Source organism: Carcharodon carcharias, chromosome 1 (genome assembly GCF_017639515.1).
Source record: "Carcharodon carcharias isolate sCarCar2 chromosome 1, sCarCar2.pri, whole genome shotgun sequence".
Taxonomy (NCBI): Eukaryota; Metazoa; Chordata; class Chondrichthyes; order Lamniformes; family Lamnidae; genus Carcharodon; species Carcharodon carcharias.
Window position 1 is genome coordinate 51,862,993 of NC_054467.1, and position 23,218 is coordinate 51,886,210.

The window sequence follows — 23,218 nt, forward strand, 5'->3', positions numbered from 1 at the left end:
TGCAATGTACTTATAATAATTTGTGAATGGGTGTTGCTAGATCACTTTTTAAATGTATTGGTTCATGGCTGGTCCAGCATTTATTGCCCATCCCTAGCTGCCCTTGAGAAAGTGGTGGTGAGCTGCCTTGGTGAAATGCTGCAGTCCATGTGGTGTAGGTACACCCACAGTGCTGTTAGGAAGAGAGTTCCAGGGTGTTGACCCAGTCACAGTGAACGAACAGTGTAATTTTCCAAGTCAGGATGGTGTGTCTGTTGAAAGGGAGCTTGCAGGTGATGGTGTTCCCATGCATCTGCTGCCTTTGTCCTTCTAGGTGGCAGAGGTCACTGGTTTGAAAGGTGCTGCTCTGGTAGCCACAGTATTTATATGGCTGGTTCAGAGAATCATTTGCAATGGCTTTTATTCCTGCTTCTGCATTGTTACCTCTGGTGTTCCCAAGAATTAATCCTTGACCTTTTTGTTTTTCTCATCTATGTGATATCCCTTTGCAAAATCATCCAAAGACACACTTTTAGTTTTCACATGTATGCTGATGACACCCAGTTCTACTTCACCATCACCCGGCTCATCCATTGTTGCTAAGTTGTAAAGCTGCTTAACTTATATCCAGTACTGGATGAGCAGAAATTTCCATTGCTTTTGGTCCCTGCTCCAAACCCCATTCTGTAGCAATCAACTCCATCCCTCTCCCTGGCAACAGTCTGAAATTAAGCCAGACTGTTCACAACCTTTGAATCACATTTGATCCTGAGATATCAGCTTCCAAGCTCATATTTTTGCCATCTCTAAGACTGCCTTTTTTCCCACCTCCGTAGCTTTGTCCCTATCTCAGCTCATCTGCTGCTGAAACCCTTATCCATGCCTTTGTTAGCTCTATTCTTTATTATACCAAGGCACTCCTGGCTAGTCCCCCCTCCACAAACCTGAGCTTTTCCAAAACTCTGCTGCCCATGTTGTAACTTGTATCAACTTGCATTCCCCTATCAACCCTGTACTTGTTGACCATCATTGGTTTGCGTACAACCAATGTTTTGATTTTAAAATTCTCATCTGTATTTTCAAATCCCTCCACAGCCTTGCCCCTCCCTAGCTATGTAATCTCCTCAAGCCGCACAACCCTTTGAGATATTTGTGCTCCTCTATTTCTTGTCTCTTGTGCATTCCCAATTTTAATTTCTCTACCATTAGTGGTTGTGCCTTCAGTTACCTAGGGGAGAATTTTCACCTAAGCGTGCACTTGCTGATGTGTAAAATGACGCACGGTGAAGTCGGGCGTACATCCCGACCTCACCATGTGCCATTCACAACTTCTTACGGCGGATGTGCGCTGGAGTCGGCTGCACGCCCGCCGAACTGTCAAAGGCCTGTTAAGGTCATTAAGAAACCAATTACCTTAAGGTTGGCGGGCAGGTGAAGAACCCAAACGGCCTTCACATTTTTCATGAAACCTCAACCACAGACAGGATGAGGTTTCCTGAAGGTTTTATTAAATTAATAAATAAATTTTGATCAATTCATAAACATGTCCCAGCTCATGTGACACTGTTACATGAGGGGACATGTCTGAATAATTTTAATCTTTCTTTTTTTCAAACTTTCAATCTGAACTTAATGTCCCTGAGGCAGCCCTGCGCCTCAGAGAGATTTCTGTGCTCTTTCGCACACATACGTGAAAGAGCTCAGGCCCCGACTCTCCCTCCTCCCCCACCCGCACAGGTAGTGCTGAGCACCACCAGGCACACGCCATGTTGGGCAGGCCTTAATTGGCCCCAACGGACCCGGCCGAAAGGCAGGAGATTCTACCCCTAGGCCCCAAGGTCTGGAATTCTCTCCTTGCACCTCTCTATGTCACTTTCCTCCTTTAAGACACTTTTTAAAGCCTATCTCTTTGACCAAATTTTTGGTCATCTGACCTAATATCTCCTTATACAGCTTGGTGTCATACTTTGTATTATAATGCTCCTGTGAAGTGACTTGGGAAATTTCATTACATTAAAGGCACTATATTAATGTATGTTGTTGTTGAAAATTCTGTCCTTTGTGTCTCAATCCCACTTAGGCTCTTATTTTCTAAGGAATAATTGGTGTCCTTATGCCTCTGACTAAAGTGCACTATCTCACACTTATATTGAAATTTATTTGCTATTTAAATACCAATTCTTCAAGTTTGTTTACAGCTTCTTGCATTTTGTTGCAGTACTCCTCAGTATTAACTACACCGCTTAATTTTGTGTCATCCTAAGTTTTGATACTGTATCTTTGACCCTCCAGTCCAATTTATTTCTGTGAATGTTGAGCAACTGTGTTCCCTCCACTAGACTATGTAACTACCTTTATATAATATTACACAAAACCAAAGTAGATAATTTGGCCTAGTAGGTCCATGTAGCTGTCTATGCTCCACATGATCCCCCTCATCACTTTCTTCATCTAACACCATCTACACATCCTACTACTTTGTCCCTCATGTATTTATCTAGCTTTCCTTTAAATACATCTATGCTATTCACCCTAACAATAATTGTGATGGCTTTATATGTGCAAAAAAGTTTGTCCTGAATCTTCTATTGCATTCACTGATTGCATTCCCGCCTCCAACATAAATGGAAATAGTTTCTCTACATCTACCCTATCAAGTCCTTTCATAATCTTAAAGATCTCTCTCAGGTCAATCCTCAGCTTTCTCTTCACTAGAGAAAAGTAGCCCAGTCTATTCAGTCTTTAGTGAAGGAATGACCTCTCAGTTCTGGAGTCAGCCTAGTAACACCATCCTGTCGAGTGCATCTATATCATTTTAATCATAGGAAGAACAGACTGGTCACAGTATTCTGTGTGGTCTCATCAAAGCTTTACACAAACTTAACATGATTTGCTTTTCAATTCATTTGTTCACTACTTCTATTGATTTGTGTACCTGGACTCTCTCATCCCTCTTCTCATTTAGACACTCATTTTCCAAGGAGTATGTGGCACTCGTATTTTTCCTGCAAAATGTACCACCTCACAATTAGCTATATTGATGTCCATTTGCTACTTACAATGCTCATTTTGCAAGTTTTTTAAATGTCTTTTGTCACAGCCCTCCTCTGTATTAGAAATAATTTCTCCAATTTGGTGTTGACCACAAATTTGAAATTGTACTTCAACTTTGCTAGTCCAAGTCATTCCTATAAACAGTGAACAACAGTGATCCGAGCACTGATTATCAGAAACTTCCACTTCCCACATTTTGCCAATCTGAGAAACCACCTTTAACCCATCTCCTGTTTTGTAGCTCACTTGCTAACCATTCTCCTACATGTCCCCTGACTCCATGGCCCTGATTTTCCGGCCCGGCTATGAGTGGGACCCGTGCGGGTGAGGTGGCGCCCCAACCAGAAGTCCATTGACTTGTGACGGGACCGGAAGATCCCGGCTGCAGGTGGGTGCAGAAAATCCTACCACATATGTTCTGACATAAATCACGAGTCTACTACCTTATCGCAGGCCTGTTGAAAATGCAAACATACTGCAACTATTACATTATTCCCTGTCTGGTTTTTTTTGTTCTTACTTCAAAGAATTAACTTATGGTTGTTTATGCATGACCTTCACTTAAGTCACAATCTCTTTTTCCTATTTAGAATCATGCAGCACAGAAAGAGGACACTTGACCTATCATGCCACTGCTGACTTCCTGAAAGAGCTATGGATTAATCCCACTCCTCTGTTCTTTACCTGTAAATTCTTCCTTTTTAAGTAAAGATCACATTCCCTTTTGAAAGTCATTTTTGAATCTGTTTCCATCAACCTATCAGGCAATGCGTTCCAGATCATAACAACTTGCTGAGTTAAACAAGCTCTCCTCATTTCTCCCTGCCAATTATTTTAGATCTGTTTCCACTGGTTACAGAGCCTCATGCTTGCGGAAAGTTTCTATATATTTAATCTATTAAAATCTCTCATCATTTTGAAGACTTCTGTTAAATCTCCCCCAATATTCTTTGCTCTAAGGGGGAAAATCCAAGCTTCTGCTGTATCACTAGATAATTGAAATACCCCACACATGTTACCTTTTTAGTAAATCTCCTCTGCACCCCCTCCAATGCATTGGTCTCCTTTCTAAAGTGTAGTGCCCAAAATTGGAAGACCTCTGATATAAAGATTTACAGGATTTTTAGCAACTTCATCAGCTTGTCACCTTCAAAGATTGTTGTGTGTAAGTTCCCAGATCTCTGTTCCTGCACCCCCTTTAAAATTGTACCATTTACTTAATGCTGTCTCTCAACATTTTTTCTTCAATCCCTTCATATTTTTCTGCGTTAAATTTAATCTGCCATGTGTCTGTCAATGTCATCAATCTAGAGACATGGCTGTTAACATCTGTGAGGAGCCTACTACTGACATCTAGGTAAGGTACAACAGAATCCGCATGAGCACATAAGTGGTAATTGTACAAGCCATTGGAGTTGCTGCTGTGATTTAGGTACCTGAAGAGGTCTGGGGCTCCCTTCAGTTTTTATCCTCCAGGGGTTACAGAATGATTGTACTCTGCTGCACCTTGCACATCTCACTACTGCAGGTGGATGAAGGTAATGATTGTTCTGCATCTTTGGAGGAGGAGCATCAGGAGGAGGAGGAGCCTGATGTATCAGGATACCTGCAGCCATTCACTTAGCTACCAGGGAAACAGGAGACACAGATTGGGCCAGATGTTTGCTACTGAGGCTGGGTGGCAGGGGTGAGATCAAGCTGAGCCCACTAAGCCCTGAAGCAGATCAGAGACTGAAGTGGGCCCCGATGAGGTGGAGGGTGGAGCACATCTTGGGCCCCATATAAAGGGCTGCCCTGGACGCTGTCCCTGCTGTGAGGAAGGAAGCTGAATCGGTGTTGCAGCTTTGTGGAGGACACATCTGACAGCAGTCAAGTGAGTAACTGTAATTGTTGGCCAACTGATTAGTTGGCTCATCATGGGCATTCCATAGGAAACTACAGATTTGAATGCTACCTATCGACCTTGTGTGGTAATATAACTTAATGTTAGCAAAGCTTCACAAGATCCAGCCATACAGATGGCTGTACCTCAGCAGCATCATCAGATCCCAAAGCTCTGCATTAACTGAGATTATCATAATGCCTCAGAGGCTGATTTTTAGATTCCACATGCAGAGCCTTTGCCCTTCCACTTGCCCTTTCGCCACCCATCTACCCTGGTGTGAGCATCCAAATGTGCCTTTTCTGTGTACCTCTAAATGGCACACTGCCATCACAGGCGAGTGTGACTCAGAGGGAGCAGGCTAGCAGGGGCACGTGTGCTTGAGAACCCACCATGCTATGTTGGGGTGTAAACAGCAAATGCCTAGCCACCCAGGGACATGTGCCCAACATTTTCTTGTGCGATTTCACGTGGGTTTGGGTCAGCTGCGCACTTGATCAGGCCATGTAAAATTCTGGCCCAATTATGGGCACCACCCTTCAGGAAGGATTTGAAGGCATTAGAGAGAGTGCAGAAAAGATTCGCAAGAATAGTTCCAGGAATGAGAAACTGCAGTTATGTAGATAGATACCTTGGAGAAGTTGGGACTCTTCTGCTTGGAGAAGAGAAGGTTGAGAGGAGATTTAGTAGAAGTATTAAAAAGTGATGAGTGGTCTAGACAGAGTAAATGGGGAGAAATTGTTCCCATTGGAAGGATTGAGAACCAGAGGGCACAGATTTAAAGTAATTGGCAAAGGAAGCAATTTAGACATGAGGAAAAGCTTTTTCATGCAGCAAGTGGTTAGGTAGCACATTCCAGATCTTAAGAGTGTAGAGGAGGCAGGTTCAATGGCAGCATTCAAGATGGAATTGGATTATTATCTGAAAAGGAAGAAATTACAGTGGGAAAATTCCAGGGAGAAGGTGAGAGGATGGCACTTGGTGAATTATTCATTCAGAGAGCTAGCACAGATGCGATAGGCCGAATGGCCTCCTTCTGCGCTTTTACACTTCTGTGATTTTGTGATTTGGAAAGGCAAATGTTAATCAAGGAGAGCCAGCATGGATTCACTCAAGATAAATTATATCTGACTAACTTGGTTGAATTCTTAGCTGAAGTAACAAAGAAGGTTGGTCAAGGTAGTGCTGTAGATGTGAAGCATTTGCCAAAGTGACGCACAGGAAGCTTACATGGAAGCCTATGGAACTAAGGGGAAAATGGTGGTATGGAAAGAAAACAGTCAGGAAACAAAGTGTGGTGATGGATTAATGTTTTTCAGGCTGAGAAATTGTTTGCATTCGTTTTGGTCAAGGATCAGTTTTGGATCCATCACTCTGCAAATTTTATAATCAACTAGTTTTTAAATTTAAAAGAAAAATACTGCAGATGCTGGAAATCTGAAACAAAAACAGAAAATGCTGGAAAAACTCAGCAGGTCTGACAACATCTGTGGAGAGAGAAAAAACAAAGTTAACATTTTGTTTTTGAGTCCGTATGACCCTGCTTCAGATTTATTCTTTATTTATTCTTCAATGGGATTTGGGTATCACTGGCTAGGCCAACATTAATTTCCCTTCCCTAGTTGCCCTTGAGAAGGTGGTGGTGAGCTGCCTTCTTGAACCACAGTCCATGTGGTGTAGGCATACCCACAGTACACCCACAGTAGACAGTGGAAACCAAAGGTTTGGAAGATGCTGTCGAAGGAGCCTTGGTGAGATGCCGCAGTGCATCTTGTCAATGGTACACACTGCTGACACTGTGTGTCGGTGGTGGAGGGAGTGGATGTTTAAGGTGGTGGATGGGTTGCTAATCAAGCGGGTTGCTTTGTCCTGGATGATGTCTGTCATATTATTGTAATGATATAATGATATAATTGGCCTTATTTACTGTACAGGGTACAAGGCACCAATCACTCACAAGAGATTGGGTAAACACATTGTGGGTTCATTTACTAAGACCAGGCACATGAGAACTGTTGTACATAAGTATAAAGCTTGAAAACATTAGAGCTTTAGAATGGGAACAAATGAGATTTACCAGGATGTATCAGGGTTGAGGAACTTCACCCATGAGGGAAGAGCGAGATTGGAAAAAGTAGCTCAGTTCTCCTTGGAACAGAAAAGTTTAAGGGATAAATGTTTTCAAGATCATGAGAGGTTTTGATAGACTAATTCAGGAAAACATGTTCCCTTTGGAACTTGCAAGATTAATAATTAGAGCTCATAGATTCAAAATCATTGGCAAAGGACTTATAGGGGAGATGAGAAGAACTGTGTTCCTTGAGATTGTTATTGGGATTTGAAATCAATATACCTGAAAAGGTGGTGGAAACTGATTCCATAAATAATTTCAAAAGAGAGTTTGACAGGTAATTGAGGATGGGAATCTCTAGGATTGTGGACAAAAAGTGAGGATTTGGACCTAAGCATGACTGCCCTTTCAAAGAGTCAGCACAGTTATGATGAGTTCAACAGTCCACTTCTTCAGTGTAAGTTTATATGATTCTATGATACTTGTTCAGAATTTCTTCAAACAGCATATCTGGCTTATTATGGCAAAATTTACATTGATCTTCTTCTTGGCAACTAATGGCAAAATTTCATGCAAACCTCATTAACGTACCTCAATGTAAAAACCGGTGTAGAACAAGGCAAATCAGTTTAAGCAATTAGAACCTAAGGAAAGTGCAGAACATGCATTGTATTTCTTCTTCAAGTTACTCTTTAAATATGAAGTTTTAGATCATCAAAAAGATCAATTATATAAATTAGGTGCAGCATATTTTAAAAATTGTAATTGTGCAAACCCTTCCATTTTTAATCCAACTTATTCTGATGCCATAAAAAAACATTCAAAAATAGAGAACATATCCAAGATTCAGTGAAAAGAAATAAAATAAGATTAACTGAAAAAATCCAAATAATCTGACTTTGGGTCCCACTGACCCTAAAATTTTAGGCCTAAATTTACAACCCATTCAGAACTGAATTAAGGGCAGAATTTAGCCCTTGTCAGGTGGACTTGGAGGGGGCTGGCGGTGGCATTGGTGGTCGGCTTTCCGGAAGGCGATTTCACGCTGATGGGCCAATTAAGGCCCACCCAGCATGAAATGCAAGCCGCAGCGCTCAGCGCTGCCTGTGTGGGGTGGGTGGCGGTAGGAGGGCAAGCAGGATGAGTGTGAACGTTGCGCATGCGTGTGAGTGCACACTTGAGAATCTCCCTGAGGCACAGAGCTGCCTCAAGGAGATGAAGAGTTTTCAAAAAATATAATAAATATGTGAAAAATGTCATGAGACGTCTTCTCGTGTGACTCTGTCATGAGTAGCAACGTGTTAGAAGTGAAATTTTAAAAGTTTTATTTTATTTTTATTTGATGTTAGAAACCTCATCCAATAGCAAAGAGCTATAGACCGTCAACCATCGCTTTGCACCTTCTTGCCTCTTGCAAGCTGTTCTCACTTTAAATCTGCTTTCTACAGATTTTGTCTCTTTAAATCTGAAGCTTGGAGCTTTTCTTTCTGCCTATCGCATTTAACTTCACATAGCAGGGCCTTTTCCAGGTTCCTGTCCTTCCTTTGACTAGAAGGTGTGCCTGGGCCTTTCCCCTGTTCCACACCCCTGCATTTGAGGGTCTTTCTTTAATTGGAGCTGACTATCTGCCCCTTCTAGGCTGCTTCTGCCTGGCAGTTATATTCAAAACCTGCTGAACTCTAACAGCTTCCAAAACAAGCTGCTGTTTCTAGCTTTTCTCTCTGTGTCTGTGGGAGAGACCTGTCTCTCTGGAACCCTGTTGCTAGGCAACAGCCCAATTCTTCCACCCTTGTTTGCTTACCTTAGCTTACAGTCTTAAAAAAACCTAATCAGAAATGCAGGCACCTTTTTAAAGTGAAACTAAAATTGAATTTGATCTTTCTTAACACACAGATGCAGGGAGGTGATGATGTAATGGTATTGTCGCTAGACAAGTAATCAGAGACCAAGGGTAATGCTCTGGGGACCTGGGTTCGAATCCCACCATGGCAGATGGTGGAATTTGAATTCAATAAATGTCTGGAATTAAAAGACTAATGATGATAACTTTAATAAATATAATAATTAATAATGATAAAAGATAATGGACAAATACGAGGTAATGCATTTTGGAAGGTCTAATACAGGCAAGAATTATACAGTAAATGGCAGAACCCTTAAGTGCATCGACGGGCAGAGGGATCTGGGTGTACAAGTCCACAGGTCAATGAAAGTGGCAACGCAGATGGATAAGGTAGTCAGAAAGGCATATGGCATGCTTGCCTTCATTGGCAGGGGTATTGAGTATAAAAGCTGGGAAGTCATGCTGCAGCTGTATAGAACCTTGGTTAGGCCACACTTGGAATATTGCATGCAATTCTGGTCGCCATATTACCAGAAGGATATGGAAGCATTGGAGAGGGTGCAGAGGAGGTTTACCAGGACGCTGCCTGGTCTGGAGGTTATCAGCTATGAGGAGTGTTGGAGAAACTCGGATTGTCCTCACTAGAGCGACGGAGATTGAGGGGCAACTTGAGAGAAGTTTACAAAATTATGAGTGGCATGGACAGAGTAGATAGTCAGAAGCTTTTTCCCAGGGTAGAAGAGTCAATTACTAGGGGACATAGATTTAAGGTGAGAGGAGAAAACTATAGAGGAGATGTGTGGGGCAAGTTTTTTACACAGAGGGTAGTGAGCGTTTGGAATTCGCTGCCAGAGGAGTTGGCAGAAGCAGCTACGATAGTGGTGTTTAAGAGGCAGCTTGACAAATATATGAATAGAAGGGGAATTGAGGGACATGGACCTCGGAAATGCAAAATGTTTTAGTTGACAGGCAATATGATCAGCGCAGGCTTGGAGGGCTGAAGGGCCTGTTCCTGTGCTGTACTTTTCTTTGCTCTTTGTTCTTTGATGACCATGGAACCATTGTTGATTGTTGTAAAAACCCATCGAGTTCACTAATTTCCTTTAGGGAAAGAAATCTGTCATTCTTACCTGGTCTGGCCTACACGTGACTCTAGACCCACAGAAATGTAGTTGCATTGCCCTTACATGCCCTCTGAAATGGCCTAGCAAGCCACTTAGTTGTAGCAAACCACTACAAAGTCACAAGAAAGGAATGAAACTGGACAGACCACCAGCATTGACATAGGCACCAGAGATGACAACATCAGCCCTGTCGACCCTGCAAAGTCCTCCTCATGAACATCTGGGGGCTAGTGCCAAAATTGGGAGAGCTATCTCACAGACTAGTCAAGCAACAGCCTAAAATAGTCATCCTCACGGAATCATACCTTACAGTTAATGTCCCAGACACCACCATCATCATCCCTGTTTTGTCGGTGGGACAGGACATACCCAGCAGAGTTAGCAGCACAGTGGTATACAGTCATAAGGGAGTTGCCCTGGGAGTCCTCAACATCTACTCTGGACCCCATGAAGTCTCATGGCATCTGGTCAAACATGGGCAAGGAAACCTCCTGCTGATTACCAAGTACTGCCCTCCCTCAACTGTTGAATCAGTGCTCCTCCATGTTGAACACCACTTGGAGGAAGCACTGAGGGTGGCAAGGGTGCAGAATTTACTCTGGGTCGGGGACTTCAATGCCCACCACCAAAACTGGCTCGGTAGCACCACTACTGGCCGAAATGGCCTAGTCCTAAAAGGATATAGCTACTAGACTGGGTCTGCAGCAGGTGGTGAGGGAACCAACAAGAGAGGAAAACATACTTGACCTTATCTTCTCCAAACTGCCGGCTGCAGATGCATCTTTCCATAACAGTATCAGTAGGAGAGACCACCGCACAGTCGTTGTGGAGACGAAGTCTTGCCTTCACATTGAGAATACCCTCCATTGTGTTATGTGACACTACCACTGTGCTAAATGAGAGAGATTTTGGACAGATCTAGCAACTCAAGACTGGGCAGCCATGAGGCGCTGTGGGCCATCAGCAGCAGCAGAATTGTACTCGAACACAATCTGTAACCTCATGGCCCAGCATATCCCCTGCTCTACCATTACCATCAAGCCGGGGGTCAGTCCTGGTTCAATGAAGAGTGTAGGAGGGCATGCCAGGAGCAGCACCAGGCATACCTTAAAATGAGACGTCAACCTGGTGAAACTATAACACAGGACTATTTGCATGCCAAACAGCATAAGCAGCAAGTGATAGACTGAGCTAAGCAATCCCACAATCAATGGATCAGTTCCAAGCTCTGCAGTCCTGCCACATCCTGTCGTGAATGGTGGTGGACAATTAAACAACTCACTGGAGGAGGAGGCTCCACAAATATCCCCATCCTCAATGACGAAGGAGCCCAACAAATCACTGCAAAAGATAAGGCTGAAGCATTTGCTACAAGCTTCAGCCAGAAGTGTTGAGTGGATGATCCATCTCGGCCTTCTCCGGAGGTCCCCAGCATTATAGATGTCAGTCTTCAGCTAATTCGATTCACTTCATGTGATATCAGGAAACAGCTGAAGGCATTGGATACTGCAAAGGCTGTGGGCCCTGACAAAATTCCGGCAATAGTGCTGAGGACTTGTGCTCCAGAACTTGCCGTGCCCCTAGCCAAGCTGTTGCAGTACAGCTACAACACTGGTGTGGCTTTGTGGAAAATTACCCAACAATGACCTGTACACAAAAAAGCAAGACAAATCTAACCCGGCCAATTACCGCTCCATCAGTCTACTCTCCATCAAGCAGCACTTGCTTAGCTATAACCTGCTCACTGATGCTCAGTTTGGGTTCTGCCAGAGCCACTCAACTCCTGACCTCATTATAGCCTTAGTTCAAAAATGGACAAAAGAGCTGAACTCCAGAGGTGAGGTGAGAGTGACTGCCCTTGACATCAAGGCAGCATTTGACTGAGTGTGACATCAAGGAGAAAAACTGGAGTCAATGGGAATAAGGGGGAAAACTCTCCGCTGGTTGGAGTCATACCTATGACAAAGGAAGATGGTTGTGGTTTTTGGAGGTCAGTCATCTCAGCTCCAGAACATCACTGCAGGAGTTCCTCAGGGTAGTGTCCAAGGCCCAGCCATCTTCAGCTGCTTCATCAATGAACTTCCTTCCATCTTAATGTCAGAAGTGGGGATGTTCGCTGATGATTGCACAATGTTCAGCACCATTCATGACTCCTCAGATACTGAAGCAATCCATGCCCAAATGCAGCAAGACCTAGACAATATCCAGGCTTGGGCTAACAAGGAGCAAGTAACATTTGCTTCACACAAGTGTCAGGCAATGACCATCTGCAACAGGGGAGAATCCAATCATCGCCCCTTGATGTTCAATGGCATTACCATCACTGAATCCCCCACTATCAACCTCCTGGGGGTTACAGTTGACCAGAAACTGAACTGGACTAGCCATACAAATGCTGTGGCTCCAGGAATAGGTCAGAGATTAGGAATCGTGCAACGAGTAACCCACCTCCTGACTCCCCAAAGCTAGTCCACCATCTACAAGGCACAAGTCAGGAGTCTGATGGAATACTCCCTACTTGCCTGGATGAGTGCAGCTCCCAAAACACTCAAGAAGCTTGAGTGAGCAGGACAAAGCAGCCTGTTTGATTGGCACTCCATCCACAAACATTCACTCCCTCCATCACCGATGCACAGTAGCAGCAGCGTGTACCATCTACAAGATGCACTGCAGGAATTCACCAAAGCTCCTTCGACAGCACTTTCTAAGCCAACGACAAGGGCAACTAGGGATGGGCAATTAAGGCTGGCCTTGCCAGCAAAGCCAACATCCCGTGAATGAATAAAAAAAACGACAAATCAAACTTAAATTTTAAAGCTAAAACTCATCCTAACACCCACAAATACAGATATAACTTAGTTAAACTGTCTGTGTTTCCTAACACTTATCAAAACCTTTCCGAAGCTCTAAATACATCATATCCATGAGTTCCTCCTTATCCATTCTTCTAGGTACACCCTCAAAAAATTCCAACAGGTTTGTTAAACATGATTTCCGTTTTATAAATCCATGTTGATTCAGCCCAATTTTACCATTATTTCCTAAGTGTCCTTTTATCACATCCTTTATTATAGATTCTAGCATTTTCCTTATGACTGATGTTAGGCTAACTGGTCTGTAGTTTCCCATTTTCTCGCTCCCTCCTTTCTTAAATAGTGGGGTTCATACTGATTTTTTGGAATTTCTTTTCTGTTAGGAAACATTAGGAACAGTTATTTTTGGAAAGTTATGTTGTCTGTAACATAAGCATTATTAGTAACCAAATGCTGTTTCTGTTTTTATCCCTTTGTAGCCAGAAATGACCGATAATCCTTCCTTTGGCTTTACTGATGCTGGAATTTCCTTTGTTATCCATCCACCTAAGGAACCACCACAAGTTGAGATAATGGGTTTGTTTGCAGGTGTTGGGATGCATGCTCATGCCGCAATACGGCAACTGAAGGTAAATTTAAAAAAACCCACAACAAACTGAAAACATCAGCTCAAAATGCTTTGAGTTTTATCTGATAAATGACTAAAATTGAATAAACAAGGTTCTAGTTTTGTTGTTCATATTGTTGGTATTAACTGTGAGAATAATTGATCAGTATGCCCACACTCAAACACATGAACAACGTACATGCACTCTCTCTCACACACACACACACACACACACACACACACACACACACACACACACGGACAACACACTCACGTGCACACACACACACACACACACACACGGACAGCACACTCAAGTGTGTGCGCGTGCACACAGACACACACACACACTCCCATGTACATCTTCTCCTTTGCCAAGATGGCTGATACAGACAGCAAACCAAGGACATGCCTGTGCAGCAAACCAAGGACATGCCTGTGCCAATGTTCTCAGATCATAGTCTGGACCTCCTGGTGGATAAAGTGTACACCAGGAGGGATGTCCTCTTCCTACCAAGCCACAATCTGACCCCGGGCACTACAAAGAGGGCAAGGCAGCAGATTGCCGAAATGGTGAACGCTGTGGACAAACATTGCTGAAGTTGGATCAAGTGCTGGAAATGCTTCAGTGACCTCCATTATGGCAAGGTGAGTGAGAGTCCCCCAATGGGTGTCTCCCCTTGGCTCACCGCATGACATAGGTCACATATTACACCTCAACTTTGGGGGAGTATGTGCCCAAGTCACTAACACAGCAACCACTGTTATGTCTAAGGATGCTAAAGAGAACATGATGTTCCAGACCAGGTGAAGGGTGTAGTATAAGGGTCTGGCACATAGAGGGGTAATGCAGAACTGAGTACCGTGCTGCACACACAGTGATATAAAAAGGCTCATGACCCAGGCCTAGGGGTCAATGTGATGTTGAGCAGAGATGTGTGTAAACCTGAGCATGGAGACAACCACCAACTTATACCCTTTACTGTGCATGTGTAAATAGTTCTAGTAGTTAATGATGACTACAATTAACCCACAGAAGACTATGGAGACTTATTTAAGACAAACCATGCAGTAACTAACACCCCACAACAAAGGGCACTCCCAGCTCCATGCAGCACAGAACCACCTCAGCACACTTCCCCTCTTGTCCAAAAGGAGACTTTCCAGCCGGCAACGCTAACCAATAAAAAAACCCAAGAGATTATCAAAACCAGGGAGGTGGGACCCCAGTGTTGTGAGGCATTTGATCTGTGGAGAGGAGATGGCAATGCTGATAGCCAGGATGCCAACAAGTGCATGTGTGGATAATGGCAAATGCCCCTTCCAGGTGCACAGGACTGTGACAATGGTCAGCCGAGGGATTAGCACTTTTTGGGGTGTGAATGAGGGTTTGGAGAATGGAAGGGTGCCACTGAATGATGCCAAGGAAGTCGTGACTGACAGCAGGCCGAAAATTGTGAACAGTGTGGAAAGTAGTCACTGAGGATTGAAGAGGCTTTCTTATTCATTTCACAAACCCCAGTGGTATTTCCCACGCCCAGGAGAGGAACATCACTATGGACCCTATGAGGAGGGAACAGTGTCCAAGGAAGCACCATCATATCAAATAAATTCATCAGGCACCAGCACAGAGACTTGCACATGGGTGGTACATGCACTGAATTAGAATCGGAAGCACAGGGTGGGAAGCATGGAGCTATTGTGCAGGAGGGGGTGGCAGAGACAGAGGCGTCTGGGGGATTCCTCGGATTGAGGAATGCTGCTCCATGAGGCAGTGAGACAGAGCTTCAGGAGTCTTATTTTAGGCCTCAGTAAAAAAAAGGTCCTGTAGCAGCAGATGTGCAGCAGGGATCCCCGAGGCATTGAGAACTCATGTCCTGCGAAAGGAGGAGTCCATGGTGGTGATGGTTTTGACCATATCTTGTTACTTGCCGCTTGTCAGCCCAAGCCTGGATATTGTCCCGGTCTTGCTGCATTTGGACATGGACTGCTTCAGTATCTGAGGAGTCACAAATGGTGTTGAACATTGTGCAATCATCAGCAAAAATCCCCACTTCTGAGCTTATGATGAAAGGGAGGTCATTGATGAAGCAGCTGAAGATGGTTTGGTCTAGGACACTACCCTGAGGAACTCCTGCAGTGATGTCCTGGAGATGAGGTAATTGACATCCAACAACCACAACCATCTTCCTTTGTACTAGGTATGACTCCAACCAGCGGAGAGTCTCCCCCCGATTCCCATTGACTACAGTTTTGCTAGGGTTCCTTGATGCCACACTTGGTCAAATGTGGCCTTGATATCAAGGGCACTCATTGTCACCTCACCTCGGGAGTTCAGCTCTTTTGTCCATGTTTGAACCAAGGCTGTAATGAGGTCAGGAGCTGAGTGGTCCTGGCAGAACCCAAACTGAGCATCAGTGAGCAGGTTATTGCCGCTTGATAGCATTGTTGATGACCCCTTCCATTACTTTACTGATGATCAAGAGTAGACTGATGGGGCGGTGATTGGATTTGTCCTGCATTATGTGTACAGGACATACCTGGGCAATTTTCCACATAGCCAGGTAGACTCCAGTGTTGTGCCAGCTGACACCTGCCTCCATCTCCTCTGAGGCAACAAAGGGAATAATGCATCAGTGTCTGAGTGCAGAGGACACCGCATCAGTTAGATCACTGTGATGTGTAAAACATATAGGTATCAAAGAAAATTGTTGAAATCATTTGTACATTAAACCAAAGAGTTTTATGCACAGATCTGCATATTAGCACTATTTATAATAACCGTTCACTACTACATACAGAGATGTCATCAATTTCTCACCGAAGCCCATGAAGACTGTGGCCAGTAGAGCTTCTAGATGTGTCAGTTATATTGGGAAAGATATTGGCTTGCCTGCCATCGCTGTAACAGCGTGGTCCTTGGTCACTTGCGGCATGTGCTCTGTCACACCAGCTTCCCTCAGGTGAAGTGCTGTTGAATGTGGAGGTTTTCCATGACAATAGCAGCATTCATGGACTCCTCAACAATCCTCTGTGCCTATCCTGCAGCAAGTCTCCATCTTCAGCCTAGTGGCTCATCCTCCTCGGCCTCAGAATCCCAGAGCCGCCTTCTCCAGCTTCCCCGACTTGTTAGGAAATGGGGCCTTCCTCACCTTGTTCCACCTCAAAGACCACACCCCCCCCTCTGTACCAGGTCTTACAGCATGCAACACACCACTACCGCCTGGGAAATCCTGGCTGGTGAATATTGGAGAGCACCCCTGAGCTTTTGAGGCATCTAATTCTCATCTTTAGCAGATCTACGGTCTGCTCAATAAGTGCCCTTGTTTGGAGGTAGTTGTATTTATAGCAGCACTGGGGCTCTGTCTCAGGATCACTGAATGATGTTAGATGCCACCTCTTCAAGGATAGCTCTTGTCTCTAAACATTTATGCACAGAGCCAGGGGGCTGGGGGGGGTGGAACAGTTGACACAGCCTTGACTTGCTCACTATGAATAAGTTTTGGCAGCTCTCAGGGAAACAGGCACAGGCACGCAAGAAGATCTTGCAAAGGTCACTCACCAGTGGTGTATTTAGTGAATGGAAGCCCTTTCTGTTCACAAATCTGTCTGGGTTCTCCATCAGCGCTTCGATGGCCCATACGTACAATCCACGATGGCTGGTGAACAGCTGATTTGGAGATCCTGCACAGGCCCCATGGAATGGGCCAGAGGCAAAGGAGTTGGGGGCTACAGTGGCCTTCAGTGCTTCAGGCAAGGCATATTAGTGTGTAGATCTTGGGACCAGGTCATCATGGAGAAGGACACAGAGCTTTGGTGACTATCTCCCCAGATAGATGGAATCTCCTCCTGCACTGGCACTCCACATCTCCAGGTAGGTGAGCCTATTTTTGTATATATGGCGCATGGGATTTCCCTGGTCTCCCTTCTCCTCCTATGTACTGCCTGAAGAAATGGCGCCTCTTGCTGCCGAGGACCCTACCTCGCGCCATACCAAACTGCTACTTGGTTTAATTGGTGTAAATATTTTTAATTAGTTTATTTAAAAGATGTAATTATTTAAAACGATTTATGATATTATGTCAACAAATATAAAGCGTCAAATACATATTTTTTACTAATAGTTAATCATTTTTCCATTGTGCACTATGACATTGGAGCTGCAACTGAATAAATGTATCTTGGATCTGTATTGATGATTGAAAAAACCTTTCAGTCTTCATGTTTTTTTCAGACAATAAACCAAGAGTATCCATGGGGAGAATGTAACCCCAACATGCAGCTGGAATATCATGACACTTACACAACTTATGGCTGTTTACAAGAATGTAAATCAAAGCATATAAAAGAACACTGTGGATGCACACCCTTTCTGCTGCCAGGTTAGTAAACAGTTTTAAAGTGTATTTGAAGTGGGCCAGAAGACAGTCAAACAATCCCTTAAGTTTTGTAGACTCCTAGAATGTTTACAGCACAGAGGGAAGCCATTGGCTGGTCATGTCTGTGCTGGCCCTTTGAAGGAGCAAATCACCTAGTGCTACTCCCCTGCCTTTTCCCCGTAACCCTACAATTTTCTTATTTTCAGATAATGACCCATTTCTCTTTTGAATGCCATTATTGAATCTGCCTCCACAACACCATTGATTTTACACTGGTTGAGGTGAAATTTGTATACTAAAGACATAGTTGGAGGTTTTGAGGCCTGCTATCCAGTGAAAATGGGATGGAACTGCCCCCAAAATGGTACAGAAAGCCATACCACTCCATCCTTCTATTATTGTGGCTCCTGAAATCTCTTTCGCCCCCAGATCCTAGCCTTACCACTGGCAGACTGAGTCAGGAGGTGAATACCCTCAACAATAGGGTGGTGTAGCGGTAATGTCACTGAGCCTAGTAAACCAGAGATCTCAAGCAAATACTCTAGGGACATGGGCTCAAATCCCACCATGGTAGCTGGTGGAATTTAAATGCATCAATAAATGTGGAATATAAAGCTAGTCTTAGTAATAGTGACCATGACAATTATCATCAATTGTCTTAAACACCCATCTGGTTCACTAGTGCTCTTTAAGGAAGGAAATCTGTCATCCTTATGTGGTCTTGCCTATAAGTGACTCCAGTCTCAGGTTGACTCTTAACTGTCCTCTGAAATGGCCTAGCAAACCATTCAGTTCAGGGCAATTAGGAGGGATAAACAACAAATGCTGGTGATCTTGCCAGTGATGCCCACATCCCAAGAAAGAATAAAGAATGGGGATAAAAAAATAAACTTCTGCTTTTATCTAATGAGTGTGAGTCTGGACCATTTCTGGGTCCTTACCTTGCTCTGACTCTTAGGGTACCAGCCTGGGAGATCTTCCAGGGACCCAGCAGCCTTCATGCCAGAGATGAGCACTGCCACTGTCTGAGGGGGAACACAAAGAAGGTGCCCTCTGAGGCCACAGCTGCAAAGCCACTCCATGCAGGATGGCTGGCAGCAGTGATGCACTGCTGGCTGTCACTCTTCAGAGTGGTGAGGGTGACTGTAGCTGGCCTCATGGGCTCCCCCAGGCCAGCTGCCTGCAAGCTGCCTCTAAGCGTCTGCCAGACTTGGCCCTCAATGGAGATCTTGACCACGCAGAGGTGGGAACACAGGCCAGTGACGCGACATGTGTTTCTCTGAAATTTATCCTGGTCTTGCCTTGAAACTCACCCTATGAGACTGGGAGGGTTCTGCCCAATATGCTAATTGCAGTTCTCTGCCATTCATGGGATCCCTTTTACCATTTTACAACCTATTACATCTAATGTGCGGTCCGGCTAAAGAGGAATCCAAAGGTAAGTTTTTCTAAATTTTTGTGGGACTAGGAGGAGCAAGAGTTTCCCTATAAGCTCCAGAAAACCAGACTGGGCCACTTTAAGTCTAGGCTTACCCCGTTCCTGAAATTGCGTCCCCAATCCTCCACAAATCTACAGACTCTGTCCAGGCAATTGACTGGTCATGCCGCCCACTTCAGCGACTGTTCGTAGTGAGCTGGTCACCCTACGGTGCACGATTTTTACCCACAACCTGCTGAGACTATCAGATGGCTGGTTGGTGCCCTACGCCCAGCAGACCACCCAAACTTTGCACCTGGCAAAATTGTGCCCCATAGCAGTGTGAAATTCAATTTCAGTGGGATGCATAATAGATGAGTAGCTGATCAACTGCTCATTTTACACTGCATCCTGCTTCCTTTAGCATGAAGTTAATGGAAAGGAATGTCAGGCAGGTGTATAACGGAGGGCAATGCAGCCTGTTTGACAGAAAATTATATTTCAACCCCAGTGTTCTTTTATCCAAATCAATTGCTTGCTTTACTGAATATGGTTAGTTTAGGAATTTTCCATGTTTTTTAATGATTATCCGAATTGGTCAATGACATTCCTATTAATGTTATTTATAAAATTCCTAAGTTGAGCTAAGTTTTAGCATCACCTATGAGGTAAGATCAAGAAAGGGGAATTTAAGAACTTCAAGGAAATTGGACATCTCTTAATTCTTCATCACTTTTCAAAATTGAATGGAATAAGAATGGGTATTAGCAATAATATGGTCATGTACATACTTCCATATCAGACAAGGAGTAGCGCCGGTGAATAATTGGTGAAAGGCAGTACTAAATTGTTTGTGCTGTTCCTTCACTGTCACTGGGTCATAACCCTGGAACTCCATCCCTAACAGCATTATGGGTGTACCTATAACACAGTGGTTCAAGGAGGCAGTTCACCACCACCTTCTATTGAGAAGGCAATAAACGCTGGCCTAGCCAGCGACACCCACATTTCATGAATAAGTAAAAAGAAAATTATATTCAGTCTATCAATGAACTCAAAAAATCGATCTTTTATTCCACTTTGCTAGAATACAGTTAGTGTGGCATCAATGGCTTCCATTTATGTTATGGTGCATTTTTACATCGAAGAATTAAGATTGAGCACTAAGGAGGATATAGCAAACTAATGTAATGGTCATCCATTTCCTGAAAGTAAAACATCAATAATATCATTGTAAAACTACTGCACATCCACCTGTGATTTCAAAGTTAAAGGGCATTTTTGGTTTGTAAGAAATATGGCAGAGTGAAACCATCACAGTGTTGAAGATCCTAATATTGGCAGAGTGGTGCCACCTCATAGGTTAATATTAGAGATAGTCGCATTGACAGTGTAATATTAACTCAGGAGTTAGGGCTAGAAATGAGGCTATTGGTGGAGTGTTACCACCGCAGACATTTATTTGCTACCACAAACTGTAGTTAATCTACAGTAGTAATGGCTCAGATGCAGCTTAGGAACATAGCAAAAGAGTAGGCCATTAAGTATTAATGGCATCCCCATATTTTGGCCGGTTGTACACCATAAAAAGCCCTGTGCAGCTACTAATAGGGGGACTAATATATTGTCCATACTTTTGTAAGGTCAATTACAATAGCAATTGGGCTATAATATTAATGTAATTTATTGATGGCACAACTTTATTACAATTTACCCTTAAGTCCCAATTTATCCTTTGACAAATGAATACTTGGCCTGCGAGGTAATTACATGCAGCAGTTTTAACATTGTTAAATGCAATTTTTTTTAAAGGAAGTGGGCCTGAATGTGAACCTGAAAAGTACTACAACTGTGCATATCCCATTCTCCGTAAGTATTGTGCTTTGAAAGCATCATCTTAACAGAAGTGGTAAAGTAAGCCAAAACAGTACAAGTTGATTTATTTTTAATAAACATGATCAAAGCAATTCTTTAAAGCATTACAAATCAAATTAAAAGATGAACTAGGTATCAGATTCGGGCATGACAAAGTACACTCAGCCCAGTTGACCACCTCCATCAAAATGCTCCTTATTAATATCAGGGGCCTAGTTCCAAAATTGGGACACATATTAGTTAAGCATCAGCCTGCCATAATCATACTCACATAACTGCCAACATCTGAGACCCCTCCCTCCCTCGATATGTCAGGACAGACCCACCAAAGATTGTGGCACAGCAGTATACATTCACAAGGGGCTGACATTGGCAATTCTCAATATTACCGTCAGACCCCATGAAATTTCATGGCATCAGGTCAAACATGGGCATAGAAGTCTCCTGCTGGTTACAAACTACTACTCTCCCCCACCTGATTAATCAGCACTTCTCCTCCATGTTGAACATCACTTGGAAGAAGCACTGAGGGTAGCAAGGGCACAGAATATGCTCTGGGAATGTCCATCACCAAGAGTGGTTCGAGACTGCTACTGCTGATCAAATATACTGAGTCCTGAAAGACATATCTGCCAGACTAGACAGGTGTTGAGAAAGCTAACATGAGGGAAAAACCTCATTCTTATCAATCTATCTATTGCAAATGAATCTGCAGTATAGGTAGGTGTGACCACCACACAGTTCTTGTGGAGATGAGATACATCTTACTTGGGACACTCTCCATCATATTTGGCATTATGTTAAATGGAATAAATTCAGAAAGATTCAGCAGCTCAAAATTTGGCATCTATGACGTGCTATGGGCTACCAGCAAAAGCAGGTTTGTATTCCTCTACAAACTGTAAACCTGTTGCTCACCATATCACTCACTCAGCCATTTAAACTAATGGACCAACCATGTTTAATGAAAAATTTGGAGAGAGCAGGTCAGGATCAGTACTAAATGTTGGTCCAAGTCGGGTGGAATGCCTGAGGTGGCGGCTACGGTGAAGGACGGTGCGTCCTGTAAGGTGTCGAAGCACTCGCTGACTAAAGTCACCAAGAAGCCATCCATGAAGCAGAAGAAATCTCACAAGCAGAGCTATTCACTTACGTGTACAGGGTGCTGACCCAGGTCCACATTTCCACCAGGATCTCATCCAAGGCCATGAGTGTTATGAATTCCTTCGTTGTCGACATTTTCGAGCACATCGCCTCCAAAGCCTCGCATCTCATTCACTACAACAGGTGCCACACCATCTCCAGGGAGATCCAGAATGCCGTCCACCACATGCTGCCAGGGAAAATGGCTAAACACGCCATCTCAGAAGGCACAAAGACAGTCACCAAATACACCTACTCTGTTTAGGTTGATCATTCTAAAGATTATAAAAATTGGTTGTCAACCTGGTGAAGCTATATCAAAGGACTACATGGCTATGAAACAGCAAAAGTAGCATGTTAAATATAGCACTAAAGTCCCCAACATGACAGAAACCAGTCTTTAGCCAATTTTAAGTGAAAGTGGAGTTGAAGCACAAGATCAGCCATGATAGCATTGAATGGCAGAGCAGGCTCGACACGCCGAATGGTCTGCTCCTTTTTTATGTTCGAAGTACATTGGATACAGTATAGACAATGGAGTCCTAGTAAAATTGAAGTTAGTGGGAATCTGTGGAAACTCTTGACTGACTGGAGCCCTTTTCAGCACAAAGGAAGACAGAATCATGGAGCTATAGAATCATAGAAAGTTTCTGCCAAGGAGGGAGGCCATTTGGCTCATCATGTTTGTATTTGGAAGATCAACTGAGTTAGTGCACTCCTTGATCATTTTCTAGTAGCCCAGCATTTTTTTCTCTTCAGGTTCTTATCCAATTTCCTTTTGATATCATGGCAGCATTTGACTAAGCATGGCAGCAAGGAACACTAGCAAAATTGAAGTCAATGAGAATCAGGGGAAAACTCGTTGCTAGTTGGAGTCATACCTAGCACAAAGGAAGATGGGCTGTGGCTGTTGGAGAATCTCAGCCCCTGGGACCTTGGATGAGTCATTAACAACAATGCAACAAGACCTGGAGAATATACAGGCTTGAGCTGATAAGTGGCAAGTAAGTTTCATGCCACACAAGTACCAG

General features: G+C 43.7%; 1 protein-coding gene across 1 annotated transcript in view; it reads left to right on the forward strand.

The window, feature by feature from the left end:
- LOC121271920 (acid-sensing ion channel 5-like) overlaps positions 1–23,218 on the forward strand; it is a 166,512-nt gene that overhangs the window by 62,381 nt on the left and 80,913 nt on the right. Inside the window, exons 5-7 of the mRNA XM_041178200.1 lie at positions 13,246–13,395; positions 17,608–17,755; positions 20,982–21,038. Of these exons, the coding sequence (XP_041034134.1) occupies positions 13,246–13,395; positions 17,608–17,755; positions 20,982–21,038 (355 nt within the window). The remainder of the gene's footprint in view (positions 1–13,245; positions 13,396–17,607; positions 17,756–20,981; positions 21,039–23,218) is intronic.